We start from the raw sequence: 27,618 nt of genomic DNA on the forward strand, positions 1-27,618 counted from the left end.
CTTAAATTAACTCGAAATGTAATTGCCCGCGTTGCTTCCTTTGAGATTTTCTAATTGGGTCAAATGTCCAGCTGTGTTTAAGGAGCAGAATTGTTACAAGCATGTTAATGTCACTTGGCACCTGGGGCTTACCGACGCTTTCAAGTGTGCTCCGGTTTGCATGTCATTGCTGAGTAGTGAATTGGCAACACATTGCTTACACAAAACGCGATGACAACCCCCAATATGAACTCCCTGCTCTACATACGTGACATTTAAGACCAACGTGTCACATTGTACCTCATTGTGGTTCTGTATCATTGTGTGTAAAACCGTAAGTCTATCCGTCTCGGTGTTTAGAGAGGTGAAAGTGGAGTTTAAGGGATCACAATGGCCTTTTGTCTCCAATGTTCCCAGCCCCTTGACTGTTGACTCCAAGACGACATGTGACCCCCTTGCATTTGGTTTATTTCATCTAATTTAGTGAATTCATGTGAAGACGCTAACATAGCAGAGGTGGAAATCCACCTTCAGGCATGCACATATGAATTAGTGGGGCATGATCTGAGACTCGTTCACATTCAGGGACAGGTTTTTAACCATTTGCCCTTGTATACCACCCTAGTAGACATAACACTGAAAAGATATTTTATGTTTTAAGTTTATGCTTACAAGAATTTGTTGTAGTGGCAATGGATTTTTTTTATTAGGAGAAGATTACGTTGGTGTAATCAACTTTGGGATTGAATAGTGAAGTTACGAGTGTGTCTGACCCAATTTAGGTCACGTTTACATCACAATGTTTTCAACCAAGGTGTTTGCATGCATAACAACTGCGTTTTGGGTCTAGAAAATGTGAACTTTTGAAATAGGCTTTAACGTACAATTTTTTGAAAATGACATGGCTTTCTTTTTTATTTAAATGATAAAAACAAGAATATGTGAAAATGGTGACGTAAGCGCATGCGTATTACCTGTTCAGTCTGCAAGTATGCGCAACAGTGGTGGTTTAAAGGACTGTGTGTGCTATTCAAGATATTGAGTTTATTAACGCTTCTTTAAAAAAATTTACATTTTAGTCAGTTTTGCTGATCTGTGTGCACAATCTTGTGGTGTACGCGAAATTAGTAAACAAATTTAAACCTAGGGCCGCATAACAACTTATCGCAACTAATCGCAGAATAAAAGTTTTTGTTTATATCATATGTGTGTGTGTATTGTGTATAACAATTATGTATATATAAAAAACACACATGCATGTATGTATTTTGAGACTTAAATGGTGTCCAGCATCAGATTTTTTTTAAATGCCATTGAAGCCAATTTTTTTGCCCATATAAGATTAAAGTCTGAACTTATTATAACCATTATTTTTAGAGGATTTAAAAAATATTTCCTATAGAATTATTTACATTTTTTTAAAAATTATCATTACCGCAATGCGATATTACATTAAAAATATGCATTTATTAACAAACTCTTGTTTCGGTAATGAGAACTAAAAAGTTGTCTGGAGAGAAAAAATAACACCAATACCACTTTTTTGGAATACGAGTAATTGCTTTTAACGAGTTTGAGTACTTTATAAAATGTGGTATCGAGGCCGATACCAGTATCGGTATCGGTGCATTCCTATTGAAAATTGTTGCGGAGGATGAGAAAATTGGTCTTGGACACATTTATATTCCCTATTATTGTCTCTACATTTACCAATGATCACCAAATACCACATGTTTCTTTACTGTAAATGTTTATAGTATAACATGCACTGAAGCTTTTTATTTTGTAGATTTTTTTAATTATAAATATTTCCAGGTCAAAGAACCAAAATCCAGTCATGGACACGTTGCGGTAATGAAAATTTTCTCCCTAAATTTGGAAAAACAACAAAATTGGTTTGTATGATGTCACTTGAAATCATGGGCAAAATAGTACATGAAGAGATATTTGTGATACTCTTACTTTACATTTACTTTTATTATCAAAACACCTCATAAGTCAAATTCTGCGAGAATCACCCATATGATGTAAACAAACTTTTATTCTGCAAACGATTAGTTGCAATTAGTTGTTATGCAGCCCTATTAAAACCTTTTCCATTTTTAGACCAAATGTTGTCGTGGAAAAATACCCTTGAAGGTATACTTTACTTTTTACGTGTAAGCGAGGTTCAGCGTACAGTGCGCATGACCAAAGGAATATTTAGTATGTAGGCCAGAAAAGGTATTGCAATTTGTTGCATTGCGCATACGTTGAACGCTTGTGTATGCGTACAAATCAAAAGTATTCTCGCCTGTGCGTATGATTTGGGCCTTTAGTCACAATTATAGCTGCCTTTGCATGTATTTGTGACCTAACATCTATAAGCATCTATCTTCATCAGTTATCGAGGTCAGTTTGTGGTCATGCCGCTATATTGACCGCCACAGCCTCTGCAGTCTCAATCCAATCAGTGCAAGTCTGATAAAGTAGTCCAATCCTCTTAGAAAAGAAGCTCCCGCTCCTTGACGGGAGCCGAGTTGCCTGGGTAACTCCATTTTCTCCTCGTGCTCGTTGGGATTTCGGCCTCTTCCCTCATCTTTGTTTTGGGGTGCGGCGTTGTCTCGCTTGAAATATAACCCTCTCGATTTTATGGCTTCGCCGGCAGTTGTAGGGTTAATGTTTAGCTGCAGCCGTTGGAGGAGGGAGAGATACTCAGAGGAGAGGTAGGGGGCTGGCCCACAGCTGTTGTAGTAGGCTGGGTCTATTGGGGTAGGATGCCTGCCTCACACTCCCGTGAACAATGGGAGGACATGGAGGCCACTGCAGACGCTACAGACAGTTTCCTTACACTTACCTTAGGACAGCCGATCTAGTTCCCTGAAAAGGAGAGTACTGTATGCTCGCAAAGGAAGGGAGATTGCTGACAATTCGCCTCTGTCGCAAGGCCATTTTTTGTGGCACTCTGCTTCACGGTTGCCTTGCATGGGTTGCACTAAAACGCCTGGGATGCTCTGACTGGAATTAAAGGTAATTTTATGCATAACTACCCTTGCAACACAAACCTTGTTTTTGTACAAAGGCTCCATTTTGTTTGTACGTTAGTGACTTTTTTAAGTATGTGATATATTTTGTGCTCCAATGGAAATATCAGATAAACGTTTATTTCTTGCGGGCAGTTGTTTTTTCATTTTTATTAAACTTGCTGCAGTAGTGCATGCATGCTATAAAATTTGCACGCCATTCAGTGCGACATTTATTGTAGGTAGGTCATCGTGGCATTGATTTGCATCATTTCCATATGTTAAGCATGCACAACGCTTTACATAAACCAGGTTAAATGAATAAAGAGTCTACTGTTTTTTTAAAACAGCAGGATGTCCTTTTTAAAGGACTAAAGTCTTACATTTCATTTATATCTGGGTTAGAGAAGCAGTTGCATGTTAAAATGTTAATGCACACATATGTCAGCTTGAACCGGATCAGCAACAACACGCGTTTATCTTTCTGATGTCTGACAGATTCATTGTTTGGGTGCGAGTGATTCACCTTATTTCTTGCAGTTGGCTTTGAGTTAAATATGGTAAAGTTCATACGTTGCCCACATCAAAACAGTCCTTGAACAAGCAATAGCTTTTGAGCTGTTTGGTAGCTCATGCTCCAGTTGGGAACGTAAAAAAGCAGATAATATATATATCATCCAGACATAACCCACATAGGTGCACCCCTGCGTAAAAAACAACAATAATGCATGAGTTTGCAGATGGCTGCACGCTAACTTTGCTCAAAGCCTCAGAGAAACATGACTTACCTTTCATGTTTGGAGCAAAATGGAGGACTACACAGTCCATAAAATTTTGGGGCCCTGCATGCTGTCAAGAGTGTGACTGATGCAGTGTGCATATAAAATGCTCTTTAAGCGCATAATGGAGATGCATAAGCTGCATTATTAAAGATTGTATATATTTAATGGCACATTAAGGAATAGCAGCCGCCTCACTTACTTCAAAGAGTCTTTATCGCCAAAATAATTGACATCAAAGAGAAAAACTAATGCCCTTAGGGATTTGCCTGAAGGTCTTCTTGTTTGTTTTCTTTTCTGAATGTAGGCATCATCTGCTTTTATTCATCGTAACTCATTAATTCATTGCAATTACAAAGAGTTTATTTTCTCTCGAAGCCTGATTGATCATTTTATCTGCTCGTAAATCATGCGCAAAGATCAATAATTGGGTTATGAAGGTGTCTGTGGGCTCTGTGCCCATTGTGCAGGGTGTGAATAATCAGAGAGCGTCTGAGCCGGTGCCTATTGGCTGCTTCCTAATAACTCCTCCAGTGTGGGGGATGCAGGCGGAGCTCGCAGCACATTTTGGGATCCCAGTGAGCCCTACTTCTGTTTGATTGCCTTCACACTGGCTTTATTCCACCCCTCTGAGCCGTTCAGGACCTCCCCCAACATCCACAACCCTTTTTATCTATACTCGTGTAAATCCGTATTTGCATTTTTCAAGATATCATTCTTAACTGTATGAAATCCCCCCAGAAAAGGAATCGTAGGCACCAAATCCACGTCTCCTCATTCATTTGTGTATTCATTAATGTGACCTAAACAGCTGAAGCTTGTGATTTTTGCATATGAATCAAATCAAAGGACAAGTATAGATTGTATAGAAAGAATATTGAAATGTACTAATGAATGGAGTGATCAGCTTTGTCCATTTAGCCATATTAAAATGTTTTTTCCTGTCTGCCACCCATTCTGTTGTAATTGGTTAAAGTGTATAATTAATGACATACATTTATTGGATGGCATGTGATTGTTATTTGTCTTTTTTTTGGTTGTGATGCTCTTAAGTGGTGCATTTTGCAGAGAGGCAATAAAATGGATGCCTGAATCTTTGAGACGGATAAAGAATGTCAGCACTTTTAAAATCTACTACATCCATCTCCCTGATTGAATCGTCTCTCTGTGGCTCAATGGGTTTCAAAGCGTAACGTTAGCAATGCAAAGCTCATGGGTTTGAGGGGAACACAGATACTGATAAGAAATGTATAAATTGAACGCAGTGTATGTGCACTCTGCCATACATGTCATGTTAATGTAGTTCCCTTTAACTCATTTTAGCAAGTTGTTTGCCAATCTTTATGAAAACTCAGTCTTTTCCCTTTACGTTGTCAGATAAGAGTGTCGTTCCTATGTTTGATATGTCTAGTAAAACAGACAGTGGCCTCTGGTGTCTGACTCTGCCATGCTTTGTGAGATTCGCGTCTGCAGAGCGAAGCTTTGATTTCTAGTCTTAGTCACATTCAGCAGACTTCTCCTTTGGGCATCATACCAAGCCAATGACTCAGAAGTATGGGGGAATATAGGTCTTGTGTTTTAATGCACAAGACTAACAGTAGTCTCTCAGAAGCTTAGCTTCAATAAATGTACTGCTTTACAGACAAATGAGTTTGGGGCCCTGTTTAGGGTATGCCACAATGCTTTATTGCTATGTTTACTATACAGCAAATCCCTGGATTAAGGGGCTGGCATTGTAGCAGAGCACCGCCAAGATTCTTGTTGGCATGGGTACTTGTTTGCCTCCGTTTTGCGTGTCAACGAAATTGACTCCATAACATGATAGTACTGTATATAGAGCAAAAATATGCGCCCCCACCACCACCCAGAAAATCATTGGGTCATATATCTGTTTTTCAACCCCAAAGGTTCAAGTATCGTTATCAGTTGATGTTGTTTGATGTGTGGTTTTATTGTATTTTTGTATACATTTAAGCCTTCTTTACCCACAGCAATTTTCAATCACTGGTTGATAAAGTTTTTTATCAATTGTATTGAATTATTAAGAATAAACCTGAAATATGTTCAGTGTACTGGATTACCTTAAAAACTGAATGGGTTAACCTGTTCACGGTAAAAAAAAATCTGACTTCATGCCTACGAAAACAAAAACTAGCCCCTGGCGTATTTACATTTATGCATTTGGCAAACACTTTATTCAAAGTGACTTCCAGTGCATTCAAGCTATTGATTTATTCAGTAAAGTCCTTTTCACATAGAGGTTTTGGAAAATACACTGATAAATCCCGGGATTGTTTGATTTGGGTGCATTTACACTTACACTAACAGTGATATTCTGGAATATGTGTGTGCGACTTGTGACATTAAAGGGATAGTTCGGCCAAAAACGATATTAAACCCATGATTTACTCACCCCCAAGCTGTCCGAGTTGCATATGTCCATCGTTTTTCAGACAAACACATTTTCGGATATTTTAGAAAATATTTTAGATATTTCTGTTCATTAAATGTTATGTTACGGGGTCCAGCAATAGTCCACGACCTTCAAGTCCAAAAAAGTGCGTCCATCCTTCACAAATTAAATCCAAACGGCTCCAGGATGATAAACAAAGGTCTTCTGTGGGTAATCCGTGCGGTGTTTTTGTAGAAATATCCATATTTAAAATGTTATTAACTTTATAAACTAGCTTCCGGTAGCGCCGCCATCTTAGACTCAGGAGAGAGGATTAGCGTAGTGTACGCACTTTTCTTAGTGACGTATGACAAATTCGGAGGGCGGGGGCACCGAGCAGCAGCAGAGAAACTCTGTACGCTGCGTAAGCTCTCATCCTGAATGCGCATCACTCCAAAATGGCGGCGCTACCGGAAGCTAGTTTATAAAGTTAATAACATTTTAAATATGGATATTTCTACAAAAACACCGCACGGATTACCCACAGAAGACCTTTGTTTATCATCCTGGAGCCGTTTGGATTTAATTTGTGAAGGATGGACGCACTTTTTTGGACTTGAAGGTCGTGGACTATTGCTGGACCCCGTAACATAACATTTAATGAACAGAAATATCTAAAATATTTTCTAAAATATCCGAAAATGTGTTTGTCTGAAAAACGATGGACATATGCAACTCGTACAGCTTGGGGGTGAGTAAATCATGGGTTTAATATCGTTTTTGGCCGAACTATCCCTTTAAGGTGTGAGTGTAATGTCATTTTAATCGTGCATTTGGTGGAATATTTTCTGTAGCGTTAAGTTTCTTTATAGGGATGCATAACGATTAATCACGATTAATCTATAGCAGAATAAAAGTTTTTGTTTACATCATATATGTGTGTGAACTGTGTATAATAACTTTGTATAGATAAATGCACACACATGCATGTATATATTTAAGAAATGTTTACATTTACATTTGTATATTTATGTGTAATTTATATTATAATAAATACTAAATATATACTTTTTTTTTAATTATACATGCATGTGTGTGTTTTTATATATATATAATTTTTATACACATTTCACACACATATATATGATGTAAACCAGTGTTTCTCAAACTTTTTCAGCCCAAGGACCACTTTATCTTCCAATTTTTTTCTGAGGACCACCTAACAAAATCCCACTCTAACACTCCCCAAAAAAACAACAAAATAGGAAGGACAAGCTAAGTTTAAGTTTAATATGCAACTGTTTCAAGTCAAAAACTTTTTTTTAAACAAATGCAATGCTATGTTCAGAAATTATTATATGAATTTTATTTCATTTGAAAAAGTAAATGTGAAATGAGTTGCAGCTTAATATGAACAACAAACTGCACATGTGAAAAAAAAATGCAATTAAACATACTATAACAGACTAGGTCCCACTTAATGTCATTCCAAAGAGCCATTAGTTTTAAACGGAGGTGGTGGGTATATGAAGTCTATGGTTGTAACTATGGTAACAATAAAATACTGAAAAAAAATTCCCCTTAATGTTCAAAATCACTGAAATTACAGGGATTTTACACATGAACAAAAACTAGTACATTACAAAACTAATAGATCTGTGGATTTTAGCTGCTTTCAGTTGACACTTGATCCTTCTTTTGACTCCTCTTTGGTTTAGCCACCGATACATTTTTACGTTATTAAAACGGAATGGCAAGAACTGATATCACAGTTTCGCAAGTGCATTAAAAATCTACTGAAATAAGTGACGATTGTATAAACACTTGCCTAGTTTAGGTCATCTTTTGGCGGACCACTTGGAGGGTTTGGCGGACCACTAGTGGTCCGCGGACCACACTTTGAGAATTACTGATGTAAACAAAAACTTTTATTATGCTATAGATTAATCGCGATTAATCGTTATGCATCCCAATTTCCTTATCTTTGTCTTCTCTCTCTCTAGAATTCACGCTTTTGCATTTTTTCTGATTTTTCTGATTCAACCATAAGCTAGCGCATCACATACCGTTCATTAAGCTGGTGAACGGCCTCGGCTGTAGCGTGGATAGTGAGGAGGTTCTTCGTCTCTGCTTCATCTATTTCGCAGACATTTTTCTTCGTGAATGTTGATCTCCATTAAAAACCCCAAATTGATGCACAATAACTATATAACTATATATAACTATAACTATAACTATATATAACTATATATATATATATATATATAATTATATATATATATATAATTAAGAATAAACCTGGATTACCTTAAAAAACTGAATGGGTTAACCTGTTCACTGTAAACAAAAAATCATTTTGAATTCATGCCTACGAAAACAAAAACTAGCCCCTGGCGTATTTACATTTATGCATTTGGCAAACACTTTATTCCAAGTGACTTCCAGTGCATTCAAGCTATAAATTTATTCAGTAAAGTCCTTTTCACATAGAGGTTTTGGAAAATACACTGATTAATCCCAGGATCGTTTAATTTTGGTGCATTTACACCAACAGTGATATTCTGGAATATGTGTGGGCGACTTGTGACATTAAGGTGTGAGTGTAATTTCATTTAATCGTGCATTTGGTGGAATATTTTCTGTAGCGTTAAGTTTCTTTATAAGGATGCATAGCGATTAATCTGTAGCAGAATAAAAGTTTTGATTTACATCATGTATGTGTGGGAACTGTGTATAATAACTTTGTATGGATAAATGCGCACACATGCATGTATATTTTTGAGAAATGTTTACATTTACATTTGCATATTAATTTATAATTTATATTATAATAAATACTTAATATATAAAAAAATCTTAAAATTATACATGCATGTGTGCGTTTTTATATATACATAATTTTTATACACAGTTCACACACACACACATATATATGATGTAAACAAAAACATTTATTCTGCTATAGATTAATCGCAATTAATCGTTATGCATCCCTATTTCCTTAGCTTTGTCTTCTCTCTCTAGAATTCACCCTTTTGCATTTTTTCTGATTCAACCATAAGCTAGCGCATCACAAACCATTCCATTAAGCTGGCAAAAGATCTCGGCTTTAGCGTGGATAGTTAGGAGCTTCTTGGTTTCTGCTTCATCTATTTCGCACACATTTTTCTTTGTGAACATTAAAAACCCCAAAGGGATGCACGATAACTATATCGTTGCAACGACACACACATCATCACTACAACACACATTGTTCATGCCTCTACTACATACAGGCCGCGTTCCAGGACTGATATCGGAAATGTTCTAGATCCCCATTCCGGGATCGATCCCAGGAACACAGAAAGCAATTTTATGGGAATTTTATGTCTGTTCTCTAGGATTCAAACCCTTGACTGCTGCTAACAAAATACTCTACATACTGAGCTACAGAAACAGCACATGCCCCGTTAGGCAATCACTGCTGTATTTTGTAGTAAATGTGTTTGAAATTTAGAGACCAGCGTGAATACAATATGATTGTGTGCTCCAGTTAATATTTAATGATCCATTTAATCCGCATAAGATCCCATTACTAATCTAGGTGGATTGTCACGCGTGTCCAGCAAAGAGCAACATGATTCCCACAATGGGTCCGTATAAAGCGCAAACATTAAGTTTAGAGCCTGATGCAAACTGATGCTAATCTGCTTAGGTCCTTATAAGAGCACAGGGGATTAGTCTTGTTCCACTTAGGACGTGAGAACAGAGTACTTCAGTGTGTTAGTAATGATTTAACTGTAGGTATGGCTAATGCTCGCGTAGTTGCGCTATGATCACAGCAAAATGTTAGTCATGATTTGAATTCCTAGCTGTCATTTCTAATCATTTGACATTCATGATGCGTCTAAAAGACATTTCATAAATAATAGGTCAGTGGTTTTTGTACCTGGTCCTGAAGGCACCATATGAGGTGTAGAGGAATAACTTGGTCATGCCTTGTTGTACTAACACACCTTATTGAGGAGTGCCAACCAGTTGTGTGGTTAGACCAGGTGTGGTAGTTCAGGACGGAAACTAAGAATGTCTGTTTAGTTCACGTGGAGATGAAATGAAATGGTCTAGACGTGTTGTTTAAATTGAGGGCTTCTGTCAGGTTGTGCTTTTAGGTATTGATGCAAGGTTGGAGAAGCCATTACTTTCTCAGGACTGAGAAAAAGTGGTTTATTTATCAAGGCTGTAGGCCCTCTGTTATTTTATCAAACATATAAAGCTACATCACTTTTGAGGAATGTTGGATCATGTCTGTAAAGCTTTCTGTAGACTTCAAAAAAAAAAAGTACAGTAGCTGTAAAGGGGAATTTCTCATAGAGACTGACAGTACAGATCTTTGCTAGCAGTCATCGCTGTTTTTGATTATACACCCTTAAGTATTATCTTAAAGATAAAAATACGCTTCTGAGGCTGTATTTCACCAGAATCGGCTTACCCATTAATTTTTCAACGCTCACCAGTGATTCATAGATGAAAGGGAAAGATGATCGAGGCTTTTGGTGGATCTCTTGAGGTTGAGGGTGACCCAACCCTAGCCAACAGCAATCGGAAAACAATCATTAGCAGTGCAGTTAAATGAAACAAAGTCATGAAATGGTTCTGGCTGATCCAGAAGTATTACAAATGCGAACAAAATTTATTACCGTCTTGTCATCGCGTAATTACCATGGTGTGGTTAGATGTTACTTCCTTAAAGGGCGTCGTCCTTAATATTGTCTTTTTGGCAGACGCAAATTACATTTTCAGACAGACACAAATGAAAATTGAGCATGGCACACTGATTTCAGACGGATGTTTTAGCCAAACTTTTTTTGTTTGCTTGAGAATGAAACTGGAGTACTAACCAGGAATACCAGTTATTTTTGCTCCTCCAGCTATATGCAGACCAAAGAAGGATATCACATAAACTTGCTATTTACACATTTAAATCTATTATGATTTTATGCCTAACAGCACATTTACACCTGGTATTAAAATGTGTTTTCGTCGATCGGATGACAAGTGGATGAGAGAGACGCATTCCCGTTCACACTTGATGTTATAATCCGTCTTTTATGTATGCATCTGTCCTGATAACTTCGAGGGGACGGTCTATGGGTGAGTCCCTCTGCTATTACTACAACACGAGTGTGGGAAATGACAGGTTTTAGTTGACACGCACTAATAATATGTGAGAGCTACTTGTGTTGTTAGTAAACATGCTGCACATATTTTGTACATGTATACGTAAGGGCTGTCACAGATATTTGATGAGATAAGCTCACGCACTTTTCACACGCTCATAAAATGAAACAAAAAATTAAAGAGGCGGAGAGCAGCCGTAGGCGCTCTTTTGTGGGTGTTTGAACACATTTAACCACATAAGCGTAGCGATCCGGTCGAATGTGTTTTCGACTACCTCTGAATGTGGTCGAAAGTGGACAAGTTAAAAAGTTTCACACCGTTTACACCTGTATTAGCGTCGTCCACTTGTGATCCGTTCGACCAAAAAGCATCTTATTCCCAGGTGTAAACCTAAGGGCCTAAGGCTTTGGATTTTTACAATATTCATTTCTCGGTGAGTTTTTGGCTTTTCTACTTAAAGGGATACTTCACCGATTTAGCATTCAGCTTTGTATCTGTAGAAACCCGGCAGTATTACTGAATGACCATGTTTCCCTCCCTCATTTCCCCCTGAGAGGAGAGATATCTGCATTTTGTTTCTGCAAAAAAGTCCTCCGATGATGCAAAAATCGTCATATTACATCATCGGAGGACTTTTTTGCAGAACCAAAATGCAGATATCTCTCCTCTCAGGGGGAAATGAGGGAGGGAAACATGGTCATTCAGTAATACTGCCGGGTTTCTACAGATACAAAGCTGAATGCTAAATCGGTGAAGTATCCCTTTAAGAGTATTTTCTGCCGTTTAAACTGAACAGAATAACCAGACCTTTTAAATGTATTACAGGATAGCTCTCGGATATTTTTCCTTACGGGCTATGTAAAGCGTCTTAAAATGCAAGCTTAGGTATTCTTCAAAACTAAATTTTTTATGATTAAAACTGTAAAATGACTAAATTCATATTTTAATTTAAAGGGGACATTTCACCAGACGTTTTTAAAATGTCAAATAAATCTTTGGTGTCCCCAGAATACGTCCGTGAAGTTTTTTGCTCAAAATACCATATATATATATATGAAGAGTTTGGTTCCATAACGCGATAAACGCCATTTTTGAAAAAAATGAGTTACTGCCAAAATCAGTATTATATCAGGTCAGTAGTTACAAGTAAATTCTTAATTTTACTCAAAATCCAATATCCGCCGTGTTATTCTGTCATCTTTTCTCCCTTTTTTCCCAAAATGCGATAAACTACTTGACGACGTCAAGTACCGCAATGACAGGGTTCTTAATATGACAAAGTAAGTGTTTTGATTAATGACATTAATGTTTTTATTTTTAATTAGTGTGTACAACTAGTCAACTAAATGAATATAACATGGCAAAGATGAATGCACATTTATATAGGCTATTGATTCAATCGATTTATAGCATTTTGATTAAAAACTTGTCATGGATTTATTGCATTTTGTGGAAAAAATAATCAGTTTTTATAATAAATCTTTGAAAATCAACTTATGGATTTGAATTTTTTATGTTGTTATAATCTAAAGATGCTATGTGAAAGTTTGTAACAGAAAATAGTTGTTTTCATCTTGTCACTTTCTTGGTATAGAAAACACGTTTTTACCAAAATTTGTCAAAATGGATTTATTGCGTTTTGGAACCAAACTCTTCATATATATATATATATATATGTATATAAATGTTCATCAAAGTTGTCCTAAGACAAGAACGGGAATTTGGTATTGGTTTTAAGACAACTTTTATTAAAGATTTAGATCCACTTCAAATGTTGACTAGTGTGTGTGTGTGTATGTGTGTATGTGTGTATGTATGTGTGTATGTATATATATATATATATATATATATATACTGTATATATACTGTATATATATATATATACTGTATATATACTGTATATATAAAGGGTGTCACAATTTCGATTTTAAATGGATCGAAATTAAGTCACAACCTCAAACTTTGAATTAAAAGATGGAATCGTCGATGCTGCCGCGCCCCCATGTCACGTCCGGTCGTCTTGCCGCGAAACACACACAGCGGACTCCGACATAATATTTGCTTGCGTCCATATAAACTCGTCATTACTCCCGCTCGTGTTTAAATGACCAAGTGCAAAATACTGACAGGAATGTTCATCTGACAGGAAGTTTTGTTTTATCAGGTATGTGCTTGTACTAGGGATGCTCCGATCGATCAGCCGATAATGCTTGCTATGCTTCTCAATGAATTACGGCGAAATGCCACTACATCCAAAAGCTAGGGGGCGATCTCGTGCAGAAACTCAAAATGCGCTGTAGACGAAGAACAATACACACGCAGCAATGATGACACGCAGCTCCAGGAAATGTCTTAGGGATATATTTATATTGCTGTTCCTCAAACCTTTTCACGTATTTTTATGATAATAAAAAATATGTTTAATAATTATGTTTGATGAGTGTTGCTTTTTCAAATGCATGTTATAAACGACTCAAACTAACAATGATTTTAGATTGATAAGGACTGATTAAAACCCATAGTACATGAAATAGCTGTGAATAAGATCGGCTGTCCGATTCAGAATAGTGATCGACCACGTATTTTTAGCGGAGATCGGCATTGATCGGAGCATCACTAGCTTATACCATATTTTTCCATTGGCAGCACAACTAACATGGCAGGGCATCTCCGGGTTCAAGGTTAGATTTCATAAAAGTGTAGTCTAAAAATGGCATAGCATTTTTTGTGCTTAAAAAAAGGTTAAAAAAAAAAAATCGAGAATCGAATCGAACCGTGGCCTTAGAATCGAAAATGTAATCGAATCGAGGATTGTGAGAACCGTGACACCCTTAATATATATTCAATTTATTATGGCATGTTAAAATTGAAACTTTGTAGAAGTGAGCGAAATGAAATGTGCCTTTTTGGGTGTGTCTTTTAAAATGCAAATGAGCTGATCTCTGCACTAAATGGTAGTGACTTGGTTGGATAGGGCAGATTAAGGGGCGGTATTATCCCCTTCTGACATCACAAGGGGAGCCAAATTTCAATTACCTATTTTTTCACATGATTGCAGAAAATGGTTTACCAAAACTAAGTTACTGTGTTTATATATTTCACATTTTCTAGGTTGATAGAAGCACCAGGGACCCAATTTAATAGCACTTAAACATGAAAAAAGTCAGATTTTCACGATATGTCCCCTTTAAAATGTGGCACATTGGCAGCTAAATATTTTAGGGGAAACATTCACAACTTCTTAAGGGTTTTTAAGGGAGATAAATGTAATATATATTAAAAACGAACGAATCACTGGTATAGGCTATATCCCCTTTACTGTAAGATGTTTTGGATAAGATGAAATACAGCTAAATGTGCTACAGTTATATAGTACAGATTTTGTCCCATGTCTTTATGAATAGAGTTTATCATGTGAAGGGATCCTCCTGGCACTGCAATGCTCTATAAGAGCTTGCAATTGTATAGAGTAGCCTCGAGCTTGCGCCAGTGCCATCCTTTACTGTTAAAACAGTACAGTGTTCTCTGACCCTCCGCACCCTGTCAGCCCTCTGGCCCCAGAAAGCTTTGTATTCATTTACTTCCAGATATGGAGTTTCCATTTAAACTATTCACTCGCAAAGAGTCTGGCGTCTATACATAGGCTTGGCACATAAGTGAGCACACAAAATGCTTAGAGGATCAATTATAAATGAGTCCCATGAACATGCGTATTGATTTTTAGATTCAGTTTGGCAATGATAGTCCATTCGTCAACTACATCCGGTGTTCACTATGAAGGTCACATTTGTGCTATAGTGCATTGATGGGAAGGGGTGGATGAAAGAAATCTACTGGAAATTTGATGCATTATAATTTGTTAGCATTAAAGAAATTGCGATAAGAAAGTCATGAAACAGTTTCTAGGTGGTCTAAGCTTTAAAAAAAATATGTGACCCTGTCTGTGAAATCTAGGTTAAAATCTCATAATTTAATGAGATTAGGAGCATAAAGTTACATTTCATAACACATTGATTTCAATCTTTGACATGACCTTACGATATTTTTTAAATAATGTTCTTTACATTTAGTAAATTACAAAAATGTACTCTATCAAATTTATGAAATTATAACAACAACTATTTATATGTCAGTCAGTCCAGACTTTTTGCTTTGGGCAGTGTGACTATTCGAGACTGTGGGAACCCTGCCATACATAAATCATCCTAAAAACCACACAGTGATTTGCTAAGCCGTTCTTTTATATATGGTTTTACTTCAAATCCGACATGTGAGAATGATACTGCATCATACACTAGATCACATGGCTCAATACTACTCCTCCTAAGTTTGAATGCAGGTCAGGAAGAACCAGATCTGTGACCCGGTCAGTAAGTCAGTAGGTCGCATGACGATAGGAATCCTCCGGTGTCTTCAAACCTCTTCTGTGTAATCCGCTCTGAGGACACTGTTAATGTAAACTAGATCTGGGACACTAGATCTGTTTTTACAGTCTCAACTGTCTCAGTCTTTACAATATTATACAAAGGCGGTTCAGCTTGTAAGGTACAAAAGATTGTTTAGAAAGCTGGTATACAACTTGCTCAGTCAGTTGTGGTTTAAGTGGATAAGGGTTTAAAACTAAGAATAGATAATTTAAAGTGTGTAATTCCCAAACATTGCCATTGTCTGCCAGAATTGGTGAAACAGATCCTGCCCCAAATTCATGCTCATTGGGTCATGCTGTTTGGTATGCGTAAAACGGCAAGATTTTGACAGCTTTAACACTTTCTCAGTGTATCAAACTATATATGGTTTGCTTATGTTATTTCTGCATATTGTTTTTGGGATAGCAGAACATGATTTAAAGGGACACTCCACTTTTAAAAAAAACCTGCTCATTTTCCCAGCTCCCCTAGAGTTAAATATTTGAGTTTTACCGTTTTGGAATCCATTCAGCTGATCTCTGGGTCTGGCGGTACCAATTTTAGCATATCTTAGCATAATCCATTGAATCTGATTAGACCATTAGCATCAATCAAAAATTAACCAAAGAGTTTGGATATTTTTCCTATTTAAAACTTGACTCTTCTGTAGTAACATCGTGTACTAAGATTGACGGAAAATTAAAAGTTGCGATTTTCTAGGCCGATACGATTAGGAACTATACTCTCATACCAGGGGACTATTTTCTGGCAGTGTGTAATATCATTGCACCTGCTGCAGCCATGGTACGGCAACAAAGTCCTTGATCATTACCCCAAAATAAGAGTATAGTTCCTAATCGTATCAGCCTAGAAAAACTCAACTTTTAATTTTCCGTCGGTCTTAGTACATGATATAAACTTTTTGATGATTTTTGAGCGTGATGCTAATGGTCTAATCAGATTCAATGGATTATGCTAAGCTATGCTAAAAGTGATACTGCCAGACCTGGAGATCAGCTGAATGGATTCCAAAATGGTAAAAATGACATTTTCAACTTTAGAGGAGCTGGAAAATTAGCATATTTTCAAAAAAGTGGAATGTCCCTTTGACACATAAATATTTATGTACATCCACTTTAGGCACTATGAATAACGTTTCCATTTAAGCATTGTTGGACAATTTTATCCAAAGTGCCTTTAAGCGGATGTCCAGGAATAGTCCAATAAACAAACATATTTGTCTTCTTTGTCAGGTATAAACAATGTCGGAAGAGGCCCAAAATCGAGTGGATGAGGACTTTGAGTCTGAGGAGGGGGATCTTGAGTCCTATCTAGAGGAAGAGAGTAGCAGTGAGCTTCTGGAGAGAGTGAAGGAACTTCAGGTAAGTGTTTATTTCCGTTTGATTTCGGTCTCGTATTGACTTTGTGTTTAACTGTTCCTATTTTGTTCAGGCTGAGAATTCTGCTCTTTCCCTGGCAAATGAGAGTCAGAGAGAAGCATATGAGCGATGCCTGGATGAGGTGGGTTTTGATTGACAGGATAAATATGGTTTTCTGCACTTAGTGCATTTTCTGTAATGAAGATTTGCAACGGTTTTGGCTAATGCCGAGAGCCAAGTAGTTTTCTAATTCGTGGTTTTAAGGATTAGTAAAGTATTTTAATGTTTAAATTCCTGTGCTTTGTTTTTAGGTGGCCAACCATGTTGTCCAAGCATTGCTCAATCAAAAGGTAAAAGCAGTATATTTTATGCATCGTAGCGTGTTCAATTCTTTGGACCTTGTGTAATAATTCAGTTTGGCATACAAAGAATTCAGATAACGTTGACAGCCCTACAATATTGTTAACCTGGCATTTTAGCAATATAATCTGCAAAATGTATTAAACACAAATTTATGCCGTAGGATCTGAGAGAGGAATGCATTAAGCTGAAAATGCGGGTGTTTGATTTGGAGAGGCAGAACCGAACCCTGTGTGAACTCCTACAGGAGAAATTACACAGTCAGTCATGTGTACACCAGCAGGTAACTGATTATACGTATGATTAAAAATATCATAACAGAAATCATGCACTGTGCTATTCGTGTTGTTTTTTAAATGCTGTGTTTTTCGCAAAGCATTCTTTAAACCCCACAGGGATGTCCTATTACGTTTGTTTGCAAACTAAAGAAAATTGCTCAATTAACATTTTCCTGTTTAATTTTCTTAGTCTGTTTGTGCAGCAATTGTTTATGTGACTAAAAGGGAACAAAAGTACCCTTGTTGTGCATTGTGTTGTATATAATCCAATAACTGATTCATATAACAAGATGCCTAAAGCTAACCTGATTGTGTTTTATCAAAGCAGCCAGGACCCTGTTTGGACCACATCGGCGAGCTGCAACACAGTGAATCTAACAAACTAATAGAGGCTCAGAGAAATCCACAGGCAAAGGTAAAATCTATATACAATAAAAAAAATGCGAAGCAGCAATTTTTGTTAAATCTTTTTAATGGGGCAGTTTCCCGAACAGGGTTTAGATTAATCCAGGATTAGGCCTTAGTTATATTATGACATTTAAGTAGTTTGTACAAACATACCTTACAAAAAAGCAATGCAGGTGTGCATCTTTAGACAAAATAATGTCACTGATGGGTTAGTGTAAGATGTTTTTATATTAAGGCAGCTCAAACATGCGTTTTAGTCTGGGACAAGGATAAACCCTGTCCGGGAAACCGCCCCTATAAGTAATAATATGTAATTATGTTTTTTAGGGACCCAGTGAATGTGCACAAAATTACATACCTGATACCCAGGGTTCATCCACTTCCATGGAGGCCATGTCTCCATTCTTGAAAAAGAAAGCACACATCTTGGAAGTCCTCCGCAAGCTTGAAGAAACAGATCCGCTTCGGTACCATCGTTCCTCTGGCATTCCTTCAATCTGTGACTACAGCCAGGCTCTTGCCTCTAAAGAGGCCGTATTAGCCTGCAGAGACAGTTCGTCCAGGTGCAATGCACCCAAAGCACATTGTTCCCATTCCTGTCCAGATGTTTGCACACATCAGCATTTGAATGGAGGAGAGCACAGCAATGTAAAGTGTGGTAGTTGTAGCACATGCCTGATGCTGTCCAATAAAGACTCTGTGAGCTTAACGAAGAGTAGCCACAACTGTTGCACTTCATCACCTATCACTATTGATAACCTCAATCTGTCTCGGCCTGATTTTCAGGAGAATACGGACTTGCAGAGCCTTGTGAAGCCTGTTGCAGGTACAAGTGAACTGTTTGTAAATAGGACATCTGCTGACCTGTCTGCTCTTTCAGCGGAACAAGGTCCATCTATAGATTCCCACCAGTCAGAAGCTCCGGATTCATGCTCGCGTTCGTCGATCTCAGAAAGAGATCAGACTAGACCGGTTTCTGATCATATTTCAGTAGACACAAGAGACAAGAATAGGTTATCTGACGTTCTGCTCGAGTCTATGTCAAACAGGTCTAGTGGCAGCACTTGCAATGACACAATTTGTGACGACAGCGTAATTGACGTGGACTCTGATCTGAAGCACTTAAACGCTGTAGTGCCACAGAGACTTGAGAAGGACCGTGGCAGTGAAGAGCTTGCAGTAAAAGATGACACGGACTATCTCTGTCGAGGCAACATATCCGCTTCAAAGCTGCCTACTCTTGGACTCAAAGAGAATTTACAGAATGCACACTGTGAGATGGAAAGCAATGAAATGGTTCACAAAGGTCTTTTATTTTCTCCTAATGAAAATCACACCGCCTCAAAAGTGTTAGATGACATCTCGGTTCCCGTGAAAGACAGCACGCCATCCGATCCTCAGACCTGTAGATCAAAACTTGCGGTCAGCCCAAGTCAAGTTTCCTGCCTTAGAGAGGTCAAGGCCTCACCCTCCAAACTGCTCAAATTCCTTAAGATACCCACTCTTAATGAACGTACCGCAGTACCTACTCCACCTCGTCTCAGTCCTCAGTTGACGCGTAGCTCAAAGATTCCTTGCCGAAGCAACAACTATGAGGTTCACCAGTCGCCTGTAGCCACACGAAAGGCCACCACAACAGAGAGGCAAAGACAGCTGCCTGCTTCTAAATCAGAGTCTCAATCTGCGCCCACATCTCCACCCCAGCCCGAAGATGTTCCCACACCGCTGACAAAAGAACTTAGTTGTGGTATACCTAAAACCAGTCGCGTAGCCAAACCTACACAAAGTTCTCACGTTCAGAGGACCCCTCAAAAAATACCACATTATGAAAACGTCTCAGATATCTCCAAAACATGTAGTACAGATGTATCCCAGTTACTCGGGGAAGTGAGCTCTTCTCTTCGCAATTCTAGCCCTGGTAGTGAAGGAGTAAAAGTGAAGCAGTCGAAATTTGTTATGGAACGGCCGACAAATCTCAAGCAGAAAGATGTCTCGCCAGAATCAGATTTTTCAGATCAAGAGGACAGCTCGGAGAGCCCAGTCTGGCATAAGCAAGTTCGGAGTCTACCTACTCAGTCAACATCCCAGAAAGTTCAAAGTGGGATCAGCACACGCTCCAGAAGCCAAGAGAAAAGCGAAACTGATGCTGATACACAAAACAGAGAATCACCTTTCAAAAGGAACGATCCACCTCCTGTTCCTAAAAAATCAGGGATCGGAAGGCATTCGGGTGAATCGAGCCATTCGTTTAAAGAAAGGTTGGCTGCCCTTGGTAAATTAAGGAACCCGGAGGAATCAACAGCTTGTCCCCAGCTTGCAGAGAAGAAAGAGGTTCAGTCCACAGCTAGTATAGTAGCACATCCCCAAGAGAAAATCAAAACTGCTGACAGAAATTCCGATTGTAAATCAGTAGAATATAGACTTCCGAAAAATACAGAAACCAATGATGATAAATCATATCATTCAGGTTATCTTGATGGTGCTCTCCCCAAACAAGGGTCTTTTCAGCATGGCGAGCAAGTGGTCAGGTCTCTTCCCTCTAGCACGTTAGTATCTAAACCTGAACATGAATCTCCCAGAACATTCATAGCCAAGCAAGACAGCCCAAAATCAAAGATGCATCCACCATCTGCCAACTTGGAGGCTGCACAGGCTTTGCGCACCTATGTTAAAAATACAACGCCACATAGCCTTTCATACAATGGAAAAAATGTCAGTGGTAGCCCCAGTAAAATACAGCTTAAGTCACCAACCAAAACTGTTCCACCTTCTATGAACCGAGATGGGAAACCTACCCAGGAGTTTCAGCGGTACATGTCAAAATCTGAAGACAGGAGCCATCTCAGGGCCAATAAGAAGAAGAATTCCTATGGAGAGAGTCTTCCTCCTCCACCACCAAGGCCAGTAGAAGTAGCAGAAGAAAAGAGACACTCTGTCCCCAGTCTACAGTCTTCTATTGAACAGAAGGTCATGAAAGGCATTGAGGAAAACATGCTGAAATTGCAAGAACAAGATAAAGGGCAAATGGTTGAGGTCAAGCAAAAGGCTTCCAACGGAATCGCTAGCTGGTTTGGCCTGAGAAAGAGTAAGCTGCCGGCTCTTAGCCGAAAACCAGAATCATCAAAAGTTAAAGATGACAAGAGAGAATGGAAACTCAATATATCTTCTAAGGATTCCAAGGGGGCTGCTAGAAAACCAGAGGGTGAGAGCTTGAACATTTCTATGCTGATCGAGAAGGCTGAGGGCTTACATAAAGCTCTTGAAGAGGAACGGGCTTATGTGAATGGAGTGGCTTTGGACCGACAAGGAAAAGGACATTCCTGCGAGGTGGTGATGGACCAGGCCCAAGGACAGCTGTCTGTGATGTACAGAGGAGTGCCGTCTGACAACTTCATGCAACAACTGCTTAACCGGTTAGTACAGAACAACATATAGATTTTATGCTTTGTTTCAGGGATGCACCAACTTTCTGCACCTATACCGATATTCAATTACTTAGAAACAGATATATGACCCTATTCAAACTACCCAAGTCACACAGCATTGACATGATGTAATCTGTCCTGATCATTGGATGTTTTTAAACAATCGGCCGATGTCCAATAGTTGGATTTAAAGTTACAGTACTCGAGACTGGTCTCAAGACTATTTTTTTGATCTCGAATGTCTTTGGTGTCGGTCTCGTCTTGGTCTCAGACTTAGTGGTCTCAGGATTTTATTTTTAAGACCGATCGAGACCACAACTGCGTGAATTACACTAAATTGCTGGTCCATGGTTTGATTTATGTTTTATCATCATTGTTGTGATTGGATGAAAAAAAGTTTTTTGGCTTTAAACACAATCATTGACTTATTTCTTATTTGATTTGTCGATGCAATCTGTCAACTAATTAATTCAAAGGCCCACAATATCCAAGATGTAATTCCATCCATTGTTTGATGGTTTTGGTCTTGGTCTGTCTTTGGTCTCAGTCTTGTCGTGGTCTTGTCACCCTCTGGTCTTGTCTTGGTCTCGGTTTAGGTGGTCTCGACTACAACGCTGGTTGGAATAAATCCTTTTTCTGCCAACGTCGAATATAGGCTGATATATCAGTGCATCCTTACTTTGTATCAACTGAAAATGTATGAACGTCATTACATCAGATACACATTTTAAAAACAGGAATGAAAGTTGTGCTTTAAGACTGCATTAATTTGCTTAATTTGAACATGGCTTTCGAGTCAACTGGTTTGAAAGTTGCGTATTCTTATCGGTGTACTTGAGAAATTTAGTGGGTTATGGGGTTGGGGTTGTAATAGACAGGGTACAATTTGAGAGCCATGTCGGAGCCATCTAATGTGAAATAAACTATTCAATATTTTCATTCTTTTAGGGTTGATGGGAAGGACACAGGGGCCATCAGCATGGCACATCGGCGTCTCTCATTTGACTGTAAATCCAGACCTGTATTTAGTCACCAGAGTTCTGGCATTGCCATTCAGACACGAAGCAGTGATGACATGCAAAAGGTAAAATCATTTATCACCAATAGATGATTTACTAATATGTGACCCTGCTTGTGAAATCCCAGCTAACGGTTTTTTTTTGTGGTTCTTATATTCTGTAAAAATATAACCTTTATCTTTAATATTGACTTGGTAAGGTCATGTCAAAGATTGAAATCAACTTGGATGCTCCTGATCTGAGAATTAGGCGATAAGACTTTGGCCTGGATTTTACAGACAGGGTCACATATAATATACTTTTTGGTTTGTAATTACTTAAGTGGACATAACCTAATAATTGACACATTCACAGGTTTCTACTTTACTGAGTAAAGATGTTACATCAGATGACAACCTGGCTGAGAACATTCATCATGAACACTTTGCAGGTAAAGAATGATTACAATGTGTGGCATTCAGTGTTTCCAGTGGCGTGGAATTTTTATTGGTTAACTTGTAGCCACATTAAACAGGTTATAACCTGGCTCTACAGTCACAGATGATGAATTATCTAGGCGCGTCAAAGTGATTCATGCTTAGCAACAGCTGCATGGTAGATGTATTTGACTATGTTTTGGGTGTTAAAGGTATGATTCCAAGGAAAGATGAATAGTGATAAAATGTATACCTTGTAATGCACTGTAAGGGCCCTATTTTCACAATCGAAGCACATGGTCTAAAGCGCACGCCGCACAGCCTAAAAGGGTGTGTCCGAATCCACTTTTGCTAATTTAACAACGAACGGTTGCTCTTATTCTTGTAATGAGTATTGGGTGTGTTTGGGGTGTAACGTACAATAAACCAATGACAGTCTCATCTCTCATCCCCTGCCAATACCCTATTGAGATGTTGGAATTTGTAAACTAAACAACTAAGCGGAGGAAGAAGACCACCAGTTTGTCTTAAAACCTTTGGTTTTTCTTTCAGTCATTGAAGTAAAATTAGCAGGCTTTAAATTGCTTAAATGTATGGATAGCCTACATGATCACTGTAATCTCAAAGGATAATTTACAAATATGCAAGAAAAGGTTTGTACTCTAAAACCACTTTATTTGTAAAAAAAAGGTCCTTATTTCTTAAAAAAAAAATGTTCTTACAATAAATCTGTGAGGTAGCATTAAACAAAAAACAATTAAAAATAAATGCAATTTTCCATTTGTTTAAAGCAAAACATTTAATTATTACCAGGCTACAGGTGAAGCTGCTCTTTACTCCTTCTAACGTCTAGGGTGACCACCTGCTAATAAGCCCAAGGGGGGACAAGGTGTATGTTTCTGAGGGACAATGTGGGACACTCCCTGGCCCGGCGGTGCACCCAATCCACGGGTTGACTTATTGATAGTGGTTAAAGGAATAGTCTACTCATTTTCAATATTGGAATATGTTGTTACCTTGACTGGGAGCTGTTGAGTCATCCCTCTGTCATCTGTGTGTGTGCGCGTGGGCGCTGGAGCGCGCTGCGACGCTACGATAGCATTTAGCTTAGCCCCATTCATTCAATGGTACCATTTAGAGATAAAGTTAGAAGTGACCAAACACATCAACGTTTTTCCTATTTAAGACGAGTAGTTATACGAGCAAGTTTGGTGGTACAAAATAAAACATAGCGCTTTTCTGGGCGGATTTAAAAGAGTAACTGTATTTTATGGCGTGATGGCGCTTTTGGGAGTACTTCGACTCGCCTGAAAAGTCCGCTCCCCTTCTCACTCTCATAATGGGAGAGGGAGGGTGTTACTGCGCCGAATCGAAGTACTCCCAAAAGTGCTATTACGCCATAAAATATAGTTCCTCTTTTAAATCCGCTTAGAAAAGCGCTATGTTTTATTTTGTACCACCAAACTTGCTCGTATAACTACTCGTCTTAAATAGGAAAAACGTTTATGTGTTTGGTCACTTCTAACTTTATCTCTAAATGGTACCATTGAATGAATGGGGCTAAGCTAAATGCTATCGTAGCGTCGCAGCGCGCTCCGGTGCTTGCGTGCGCACGCACAGATGACAGAGGGATGATTCGGCAGTTCTTGGTTGAGGTGATACCATGTTTTGGTGTTGAAGATGAGTAGACTATTCCTTTAACCCATTTGTAGCACATACCACCTTACATTGCAAAAAAATATTTTCTAGAAAAAAAATCTTAGTATTTTTGTCTTGTTTTCAGTAAAAATATCTAAAAATTCTTAAATGAAGATGCTTTTTCTTGATGAGTAAAACGACCCAAGAAAATAAGTCTAGTTTTTACACCAAAAATATCAAATTGAAGTGATTTTGTGCACAAAACCAGCAAAAAAATCTGCCAATGGGATAATTAAAAAAAATCTTGAAAATTTTTCTTAAACACTAAATTCAAGAAAAATTTGCCTACCCCATTGGCAGATTTTTTTCCTCGTTTTATGCACAAAATCACTTAAATTTGATGTTTTTGGTCTAAAAACTAGACTTATTTTCCTGGGTAGTTTTGATCCTGAAGAAAAAGCATCTTAATTTGGGAATTTTTGGATATTTTTGCTGAAAACAAGACGGGGATACTAAGATTTTTTTTTCTTGAAAATCATTTTTTGCCGTGTACATGGCATATTAATAATGCCCTATTCCCCTAAACATGTGTAATTGCTGATGTATGCTCATGAATATGCTCATGTATGCTCATTTCGTTTTCAGACCAGAATGCCCATGGTTGCAAAAATGGCCGCAAATATCATTGCTATTTTAATAACGTGACACTGAACGTAAAAATGACAACTGTGCTGGGCTGAAACTAGCAATAAACACTTGCGTTGCGATTTGCGCTGAATTGCGCCTGGTGTATGATAGGGCCCTACGTCACTTTGGATTAAAGCGACAGCCAAATGCAAGTAAAAATCATAAAATCAGTCAAAGCATAGTGCGAGACCATGTTTGTTTTATTTTTTAAATTCAAACCCTCTCTTGCAGGTTCTGGAATCTCCACACATACCCTTGACAGTGGCATTGGCACGTTTCCGCTTCCCGACTACAGTGCAAATGCCGGCTGCAAAAGCATTCCCAAAGGAAAGACCCACGGGGAGAGCGACCCTTCTCTTTCCCAGGGAAAACATGGCTCAGGGATAAAAATCTCCCATAAGGCCTGGACTTTGGAGAGAGAGCTGTCCTCTTTAGAAGAGGATTATATGGGGAGTCAGGATATTGATCATCACACCAGCACGTTGGAAAACAAGATTCCAGCCAGCCAGATTGCAAACATTGTGCATGATGGTATGAATTCAACTTTTGCTTTGTAACGATTTCTGTTTAATTGAACTTGTTGAACTTGACCATCCGTATGGAAATATGATATGATGGATTTTTTATTGTGTTCAATTTTAAAGTGCTTGTGGAATATTACACTACTCAGCCATAACCATTTTGGAGCAGAGATCTCTCAAAAATGTAATAGACCTGGAATTTTTCGTGGATATGTTACAAATTGTTGCCCTGTTACTTGAAGAGCTCAGCTGCAACAAAAAAAAAAAACCCTAGAGGTGCGCCTGAAATGTTTTTTTGTAAATGAGCCTCTTATGTTTAAGTGTAGTAGTTACACTTAAAGTAAATGAAAAGGTTATTAGTCAGTAATTGAAATGCCTTTGACAAATGTCACTTTAACCATTTCATTGGTATTTAACAAATTTGACTCAAATTTTCCACTTATAAAGAAGTCTCCAGTTGCTCTTCACTGTCCTTTCAGTATAAAAGGCAAAGTAAAAGGTTCGAAATTTGGTCAATATCCTAATATACCGTATTTTCTGTACTATAAGTCACTCTGGAGTAGTCGCATCAGTCAAAAAATGCATCATGAAGAGGAAAAAACATATATAAGTCGCACTGGACTATAAATCGCATCTATTTATAAAATTATTATTCTTTTGGGAGGCAATTTGTTTGTTAAGTCTTTCTCCATTGTCTTTAAGTTAATGTTTCAGTTAACAGTTTTTTTTCAGGGGTAGGCTACAGAAGCAACATATAGCGCCCTCTCGTGGCTGTAGACGGTAATGTTTTCTTTTGGTTCATGTTAGTCAGTATGAATTAATTTTGACATAACAGGCTCGTTATAGTCGAGCGTAGGTCCTACGGCGTAGGTTCCGCGTCGGTTTTCATTTATACTTTTGCGTCGTCCTCCACGTCGACGTGCAAACACACGCGCAAACCGCTGGTAGGCAGTATCCACGCGTGTAACCACAGTAGCAGCGCGACTGTCAGAGAAGAAGAAGCTTGGCAAGTTAACCCACAAATGAAGAAGAAACAGCAACTTGTTGTGTATGATTTGAGAAGACCAGCAATGATGGAAGTAAATAAACAGCGACTTTTGTTGCAGTTTGAGTTAAATCACTCCTCAACTTGGCTCATCTTTGTTTTCACCGTCGCAAACGGAAATACCTATGACGCAGTTTTTTTACCTGACGGGAGGGGTTCTGGTGGACCAATCACAGCGCTTCCGGTCCGCGTAGAACTGACGCGCTGTTAAAATTTTTGCGAGGTGCACGTCAGGCTAAGCAGAGCTACGCAAACTTACGCACGACTATAAATCGCCCTTAAGTCGCACCTGACTATAAGTCGCAGGACCAGGCAACTATGGAAAAAAGTGTGACTTATAGTCTGGAAAATACAGTGGAAATTCCACAGTTTAATATAATAATGTACTGAATTAAACTGAACATATTAACACAGAATTACGCACTCTGTGCACCTGAGTGGGAACAGGAGTCAGAAACAGAGATAGCAGGTCAGAGCTCGACATTTTTGCGATCATAAAAAACACCTGAAAGTCCTGAAAGAGATCAAGCCTCAGCCAAGTAAGAAAAAGTAATGCAAAAGTAATCTAAAAGTAACGTAAGCATTACTTTCCATGAAAAGTAACTAAGTAACGCAATTAGCTACTTTTTTGGGGAGTAACTTAATATTGTAATGCATTACTTTTAAAAGTAACTTTCCCCAACACTGTTTTTGACGGAGGTAGCATTTTAGCGGCTTTTGCATCTGA

At 38.3% G+C, this 27,618-nt stretch overlaps 1 protein-coding gene across 5 annotated transcripts in view; it reads left to right on the forward strand.

The window, feature by feature from the left end:
* Positions 1-27,618, forward strand: part of nckap5l (NCK-associated protein 5-like) — a 36,003-nt gene that overhangs the window by 5,388 nt on the left and 2,997 nt on the right. The window contains exons 1-10 of one of the 5 annotated variants that reach the window (XM_055188133.2): positions 2,721-2,988; positions 16,969-17,097; positions 17,168-17,236; positions 17,406-17,444; positions 17,618-17,737; positions 18,058-18,147; positions 18,468-21,553; positions 22,514-22,649; positions 22,939-23,014; positions 25,557-25,856. In XM_055188133.2, the coding sequence (XP_055044108.2) occupies positions 16,978-17,097; positions 17,168-17,236; positions 17,406-17,444; positions 17,618-17,737; positions 18,058-18,147; positions 18,468-21,553; positions 22,514-22,649; positions 22,939-23,014; positions 25,557-25,856 (4,036 nt within the window). In that variant the 5' untranslated portion in view covers positions 2,721-2,988; positions 16,969-16,977. Of the gene's footprint in view, positions 1-2,720; positions 2,989-10,933; positions 11,283-11,358; positions 11,743-16,968; positions 17,098-17,167; positions 17,237-17,405; positions 17,445-17,617; positions 17,738-18,057; positions 18,148-18,467; positions 21,554-22,513; positions 22,650-22,938; positions 23,015-25,556; positions 25,857-27,618 lie in introns of those variants that run through there. The other 4 variants (XM_055188134.2, XM_055188132.2, XM_055188130.2 and 1 more) reach the window with 4 other exon arrangements.

Source organism: Misgurnus anguillicaudatus, chromosome 13 (genome assembly GCF_027580225.2).
Source record: "Misgurnus anguillicaudatus chromosome 13, ASM2758022v2, whole genome shotgun sequence".
NCBI classification, from domain to species: Eukaryota; Metazoa; Chordata; class Actinopteri; order Cypriniformes; family Cobitidae; genus Misgurnus; species Misgurnus anguillicaudatus.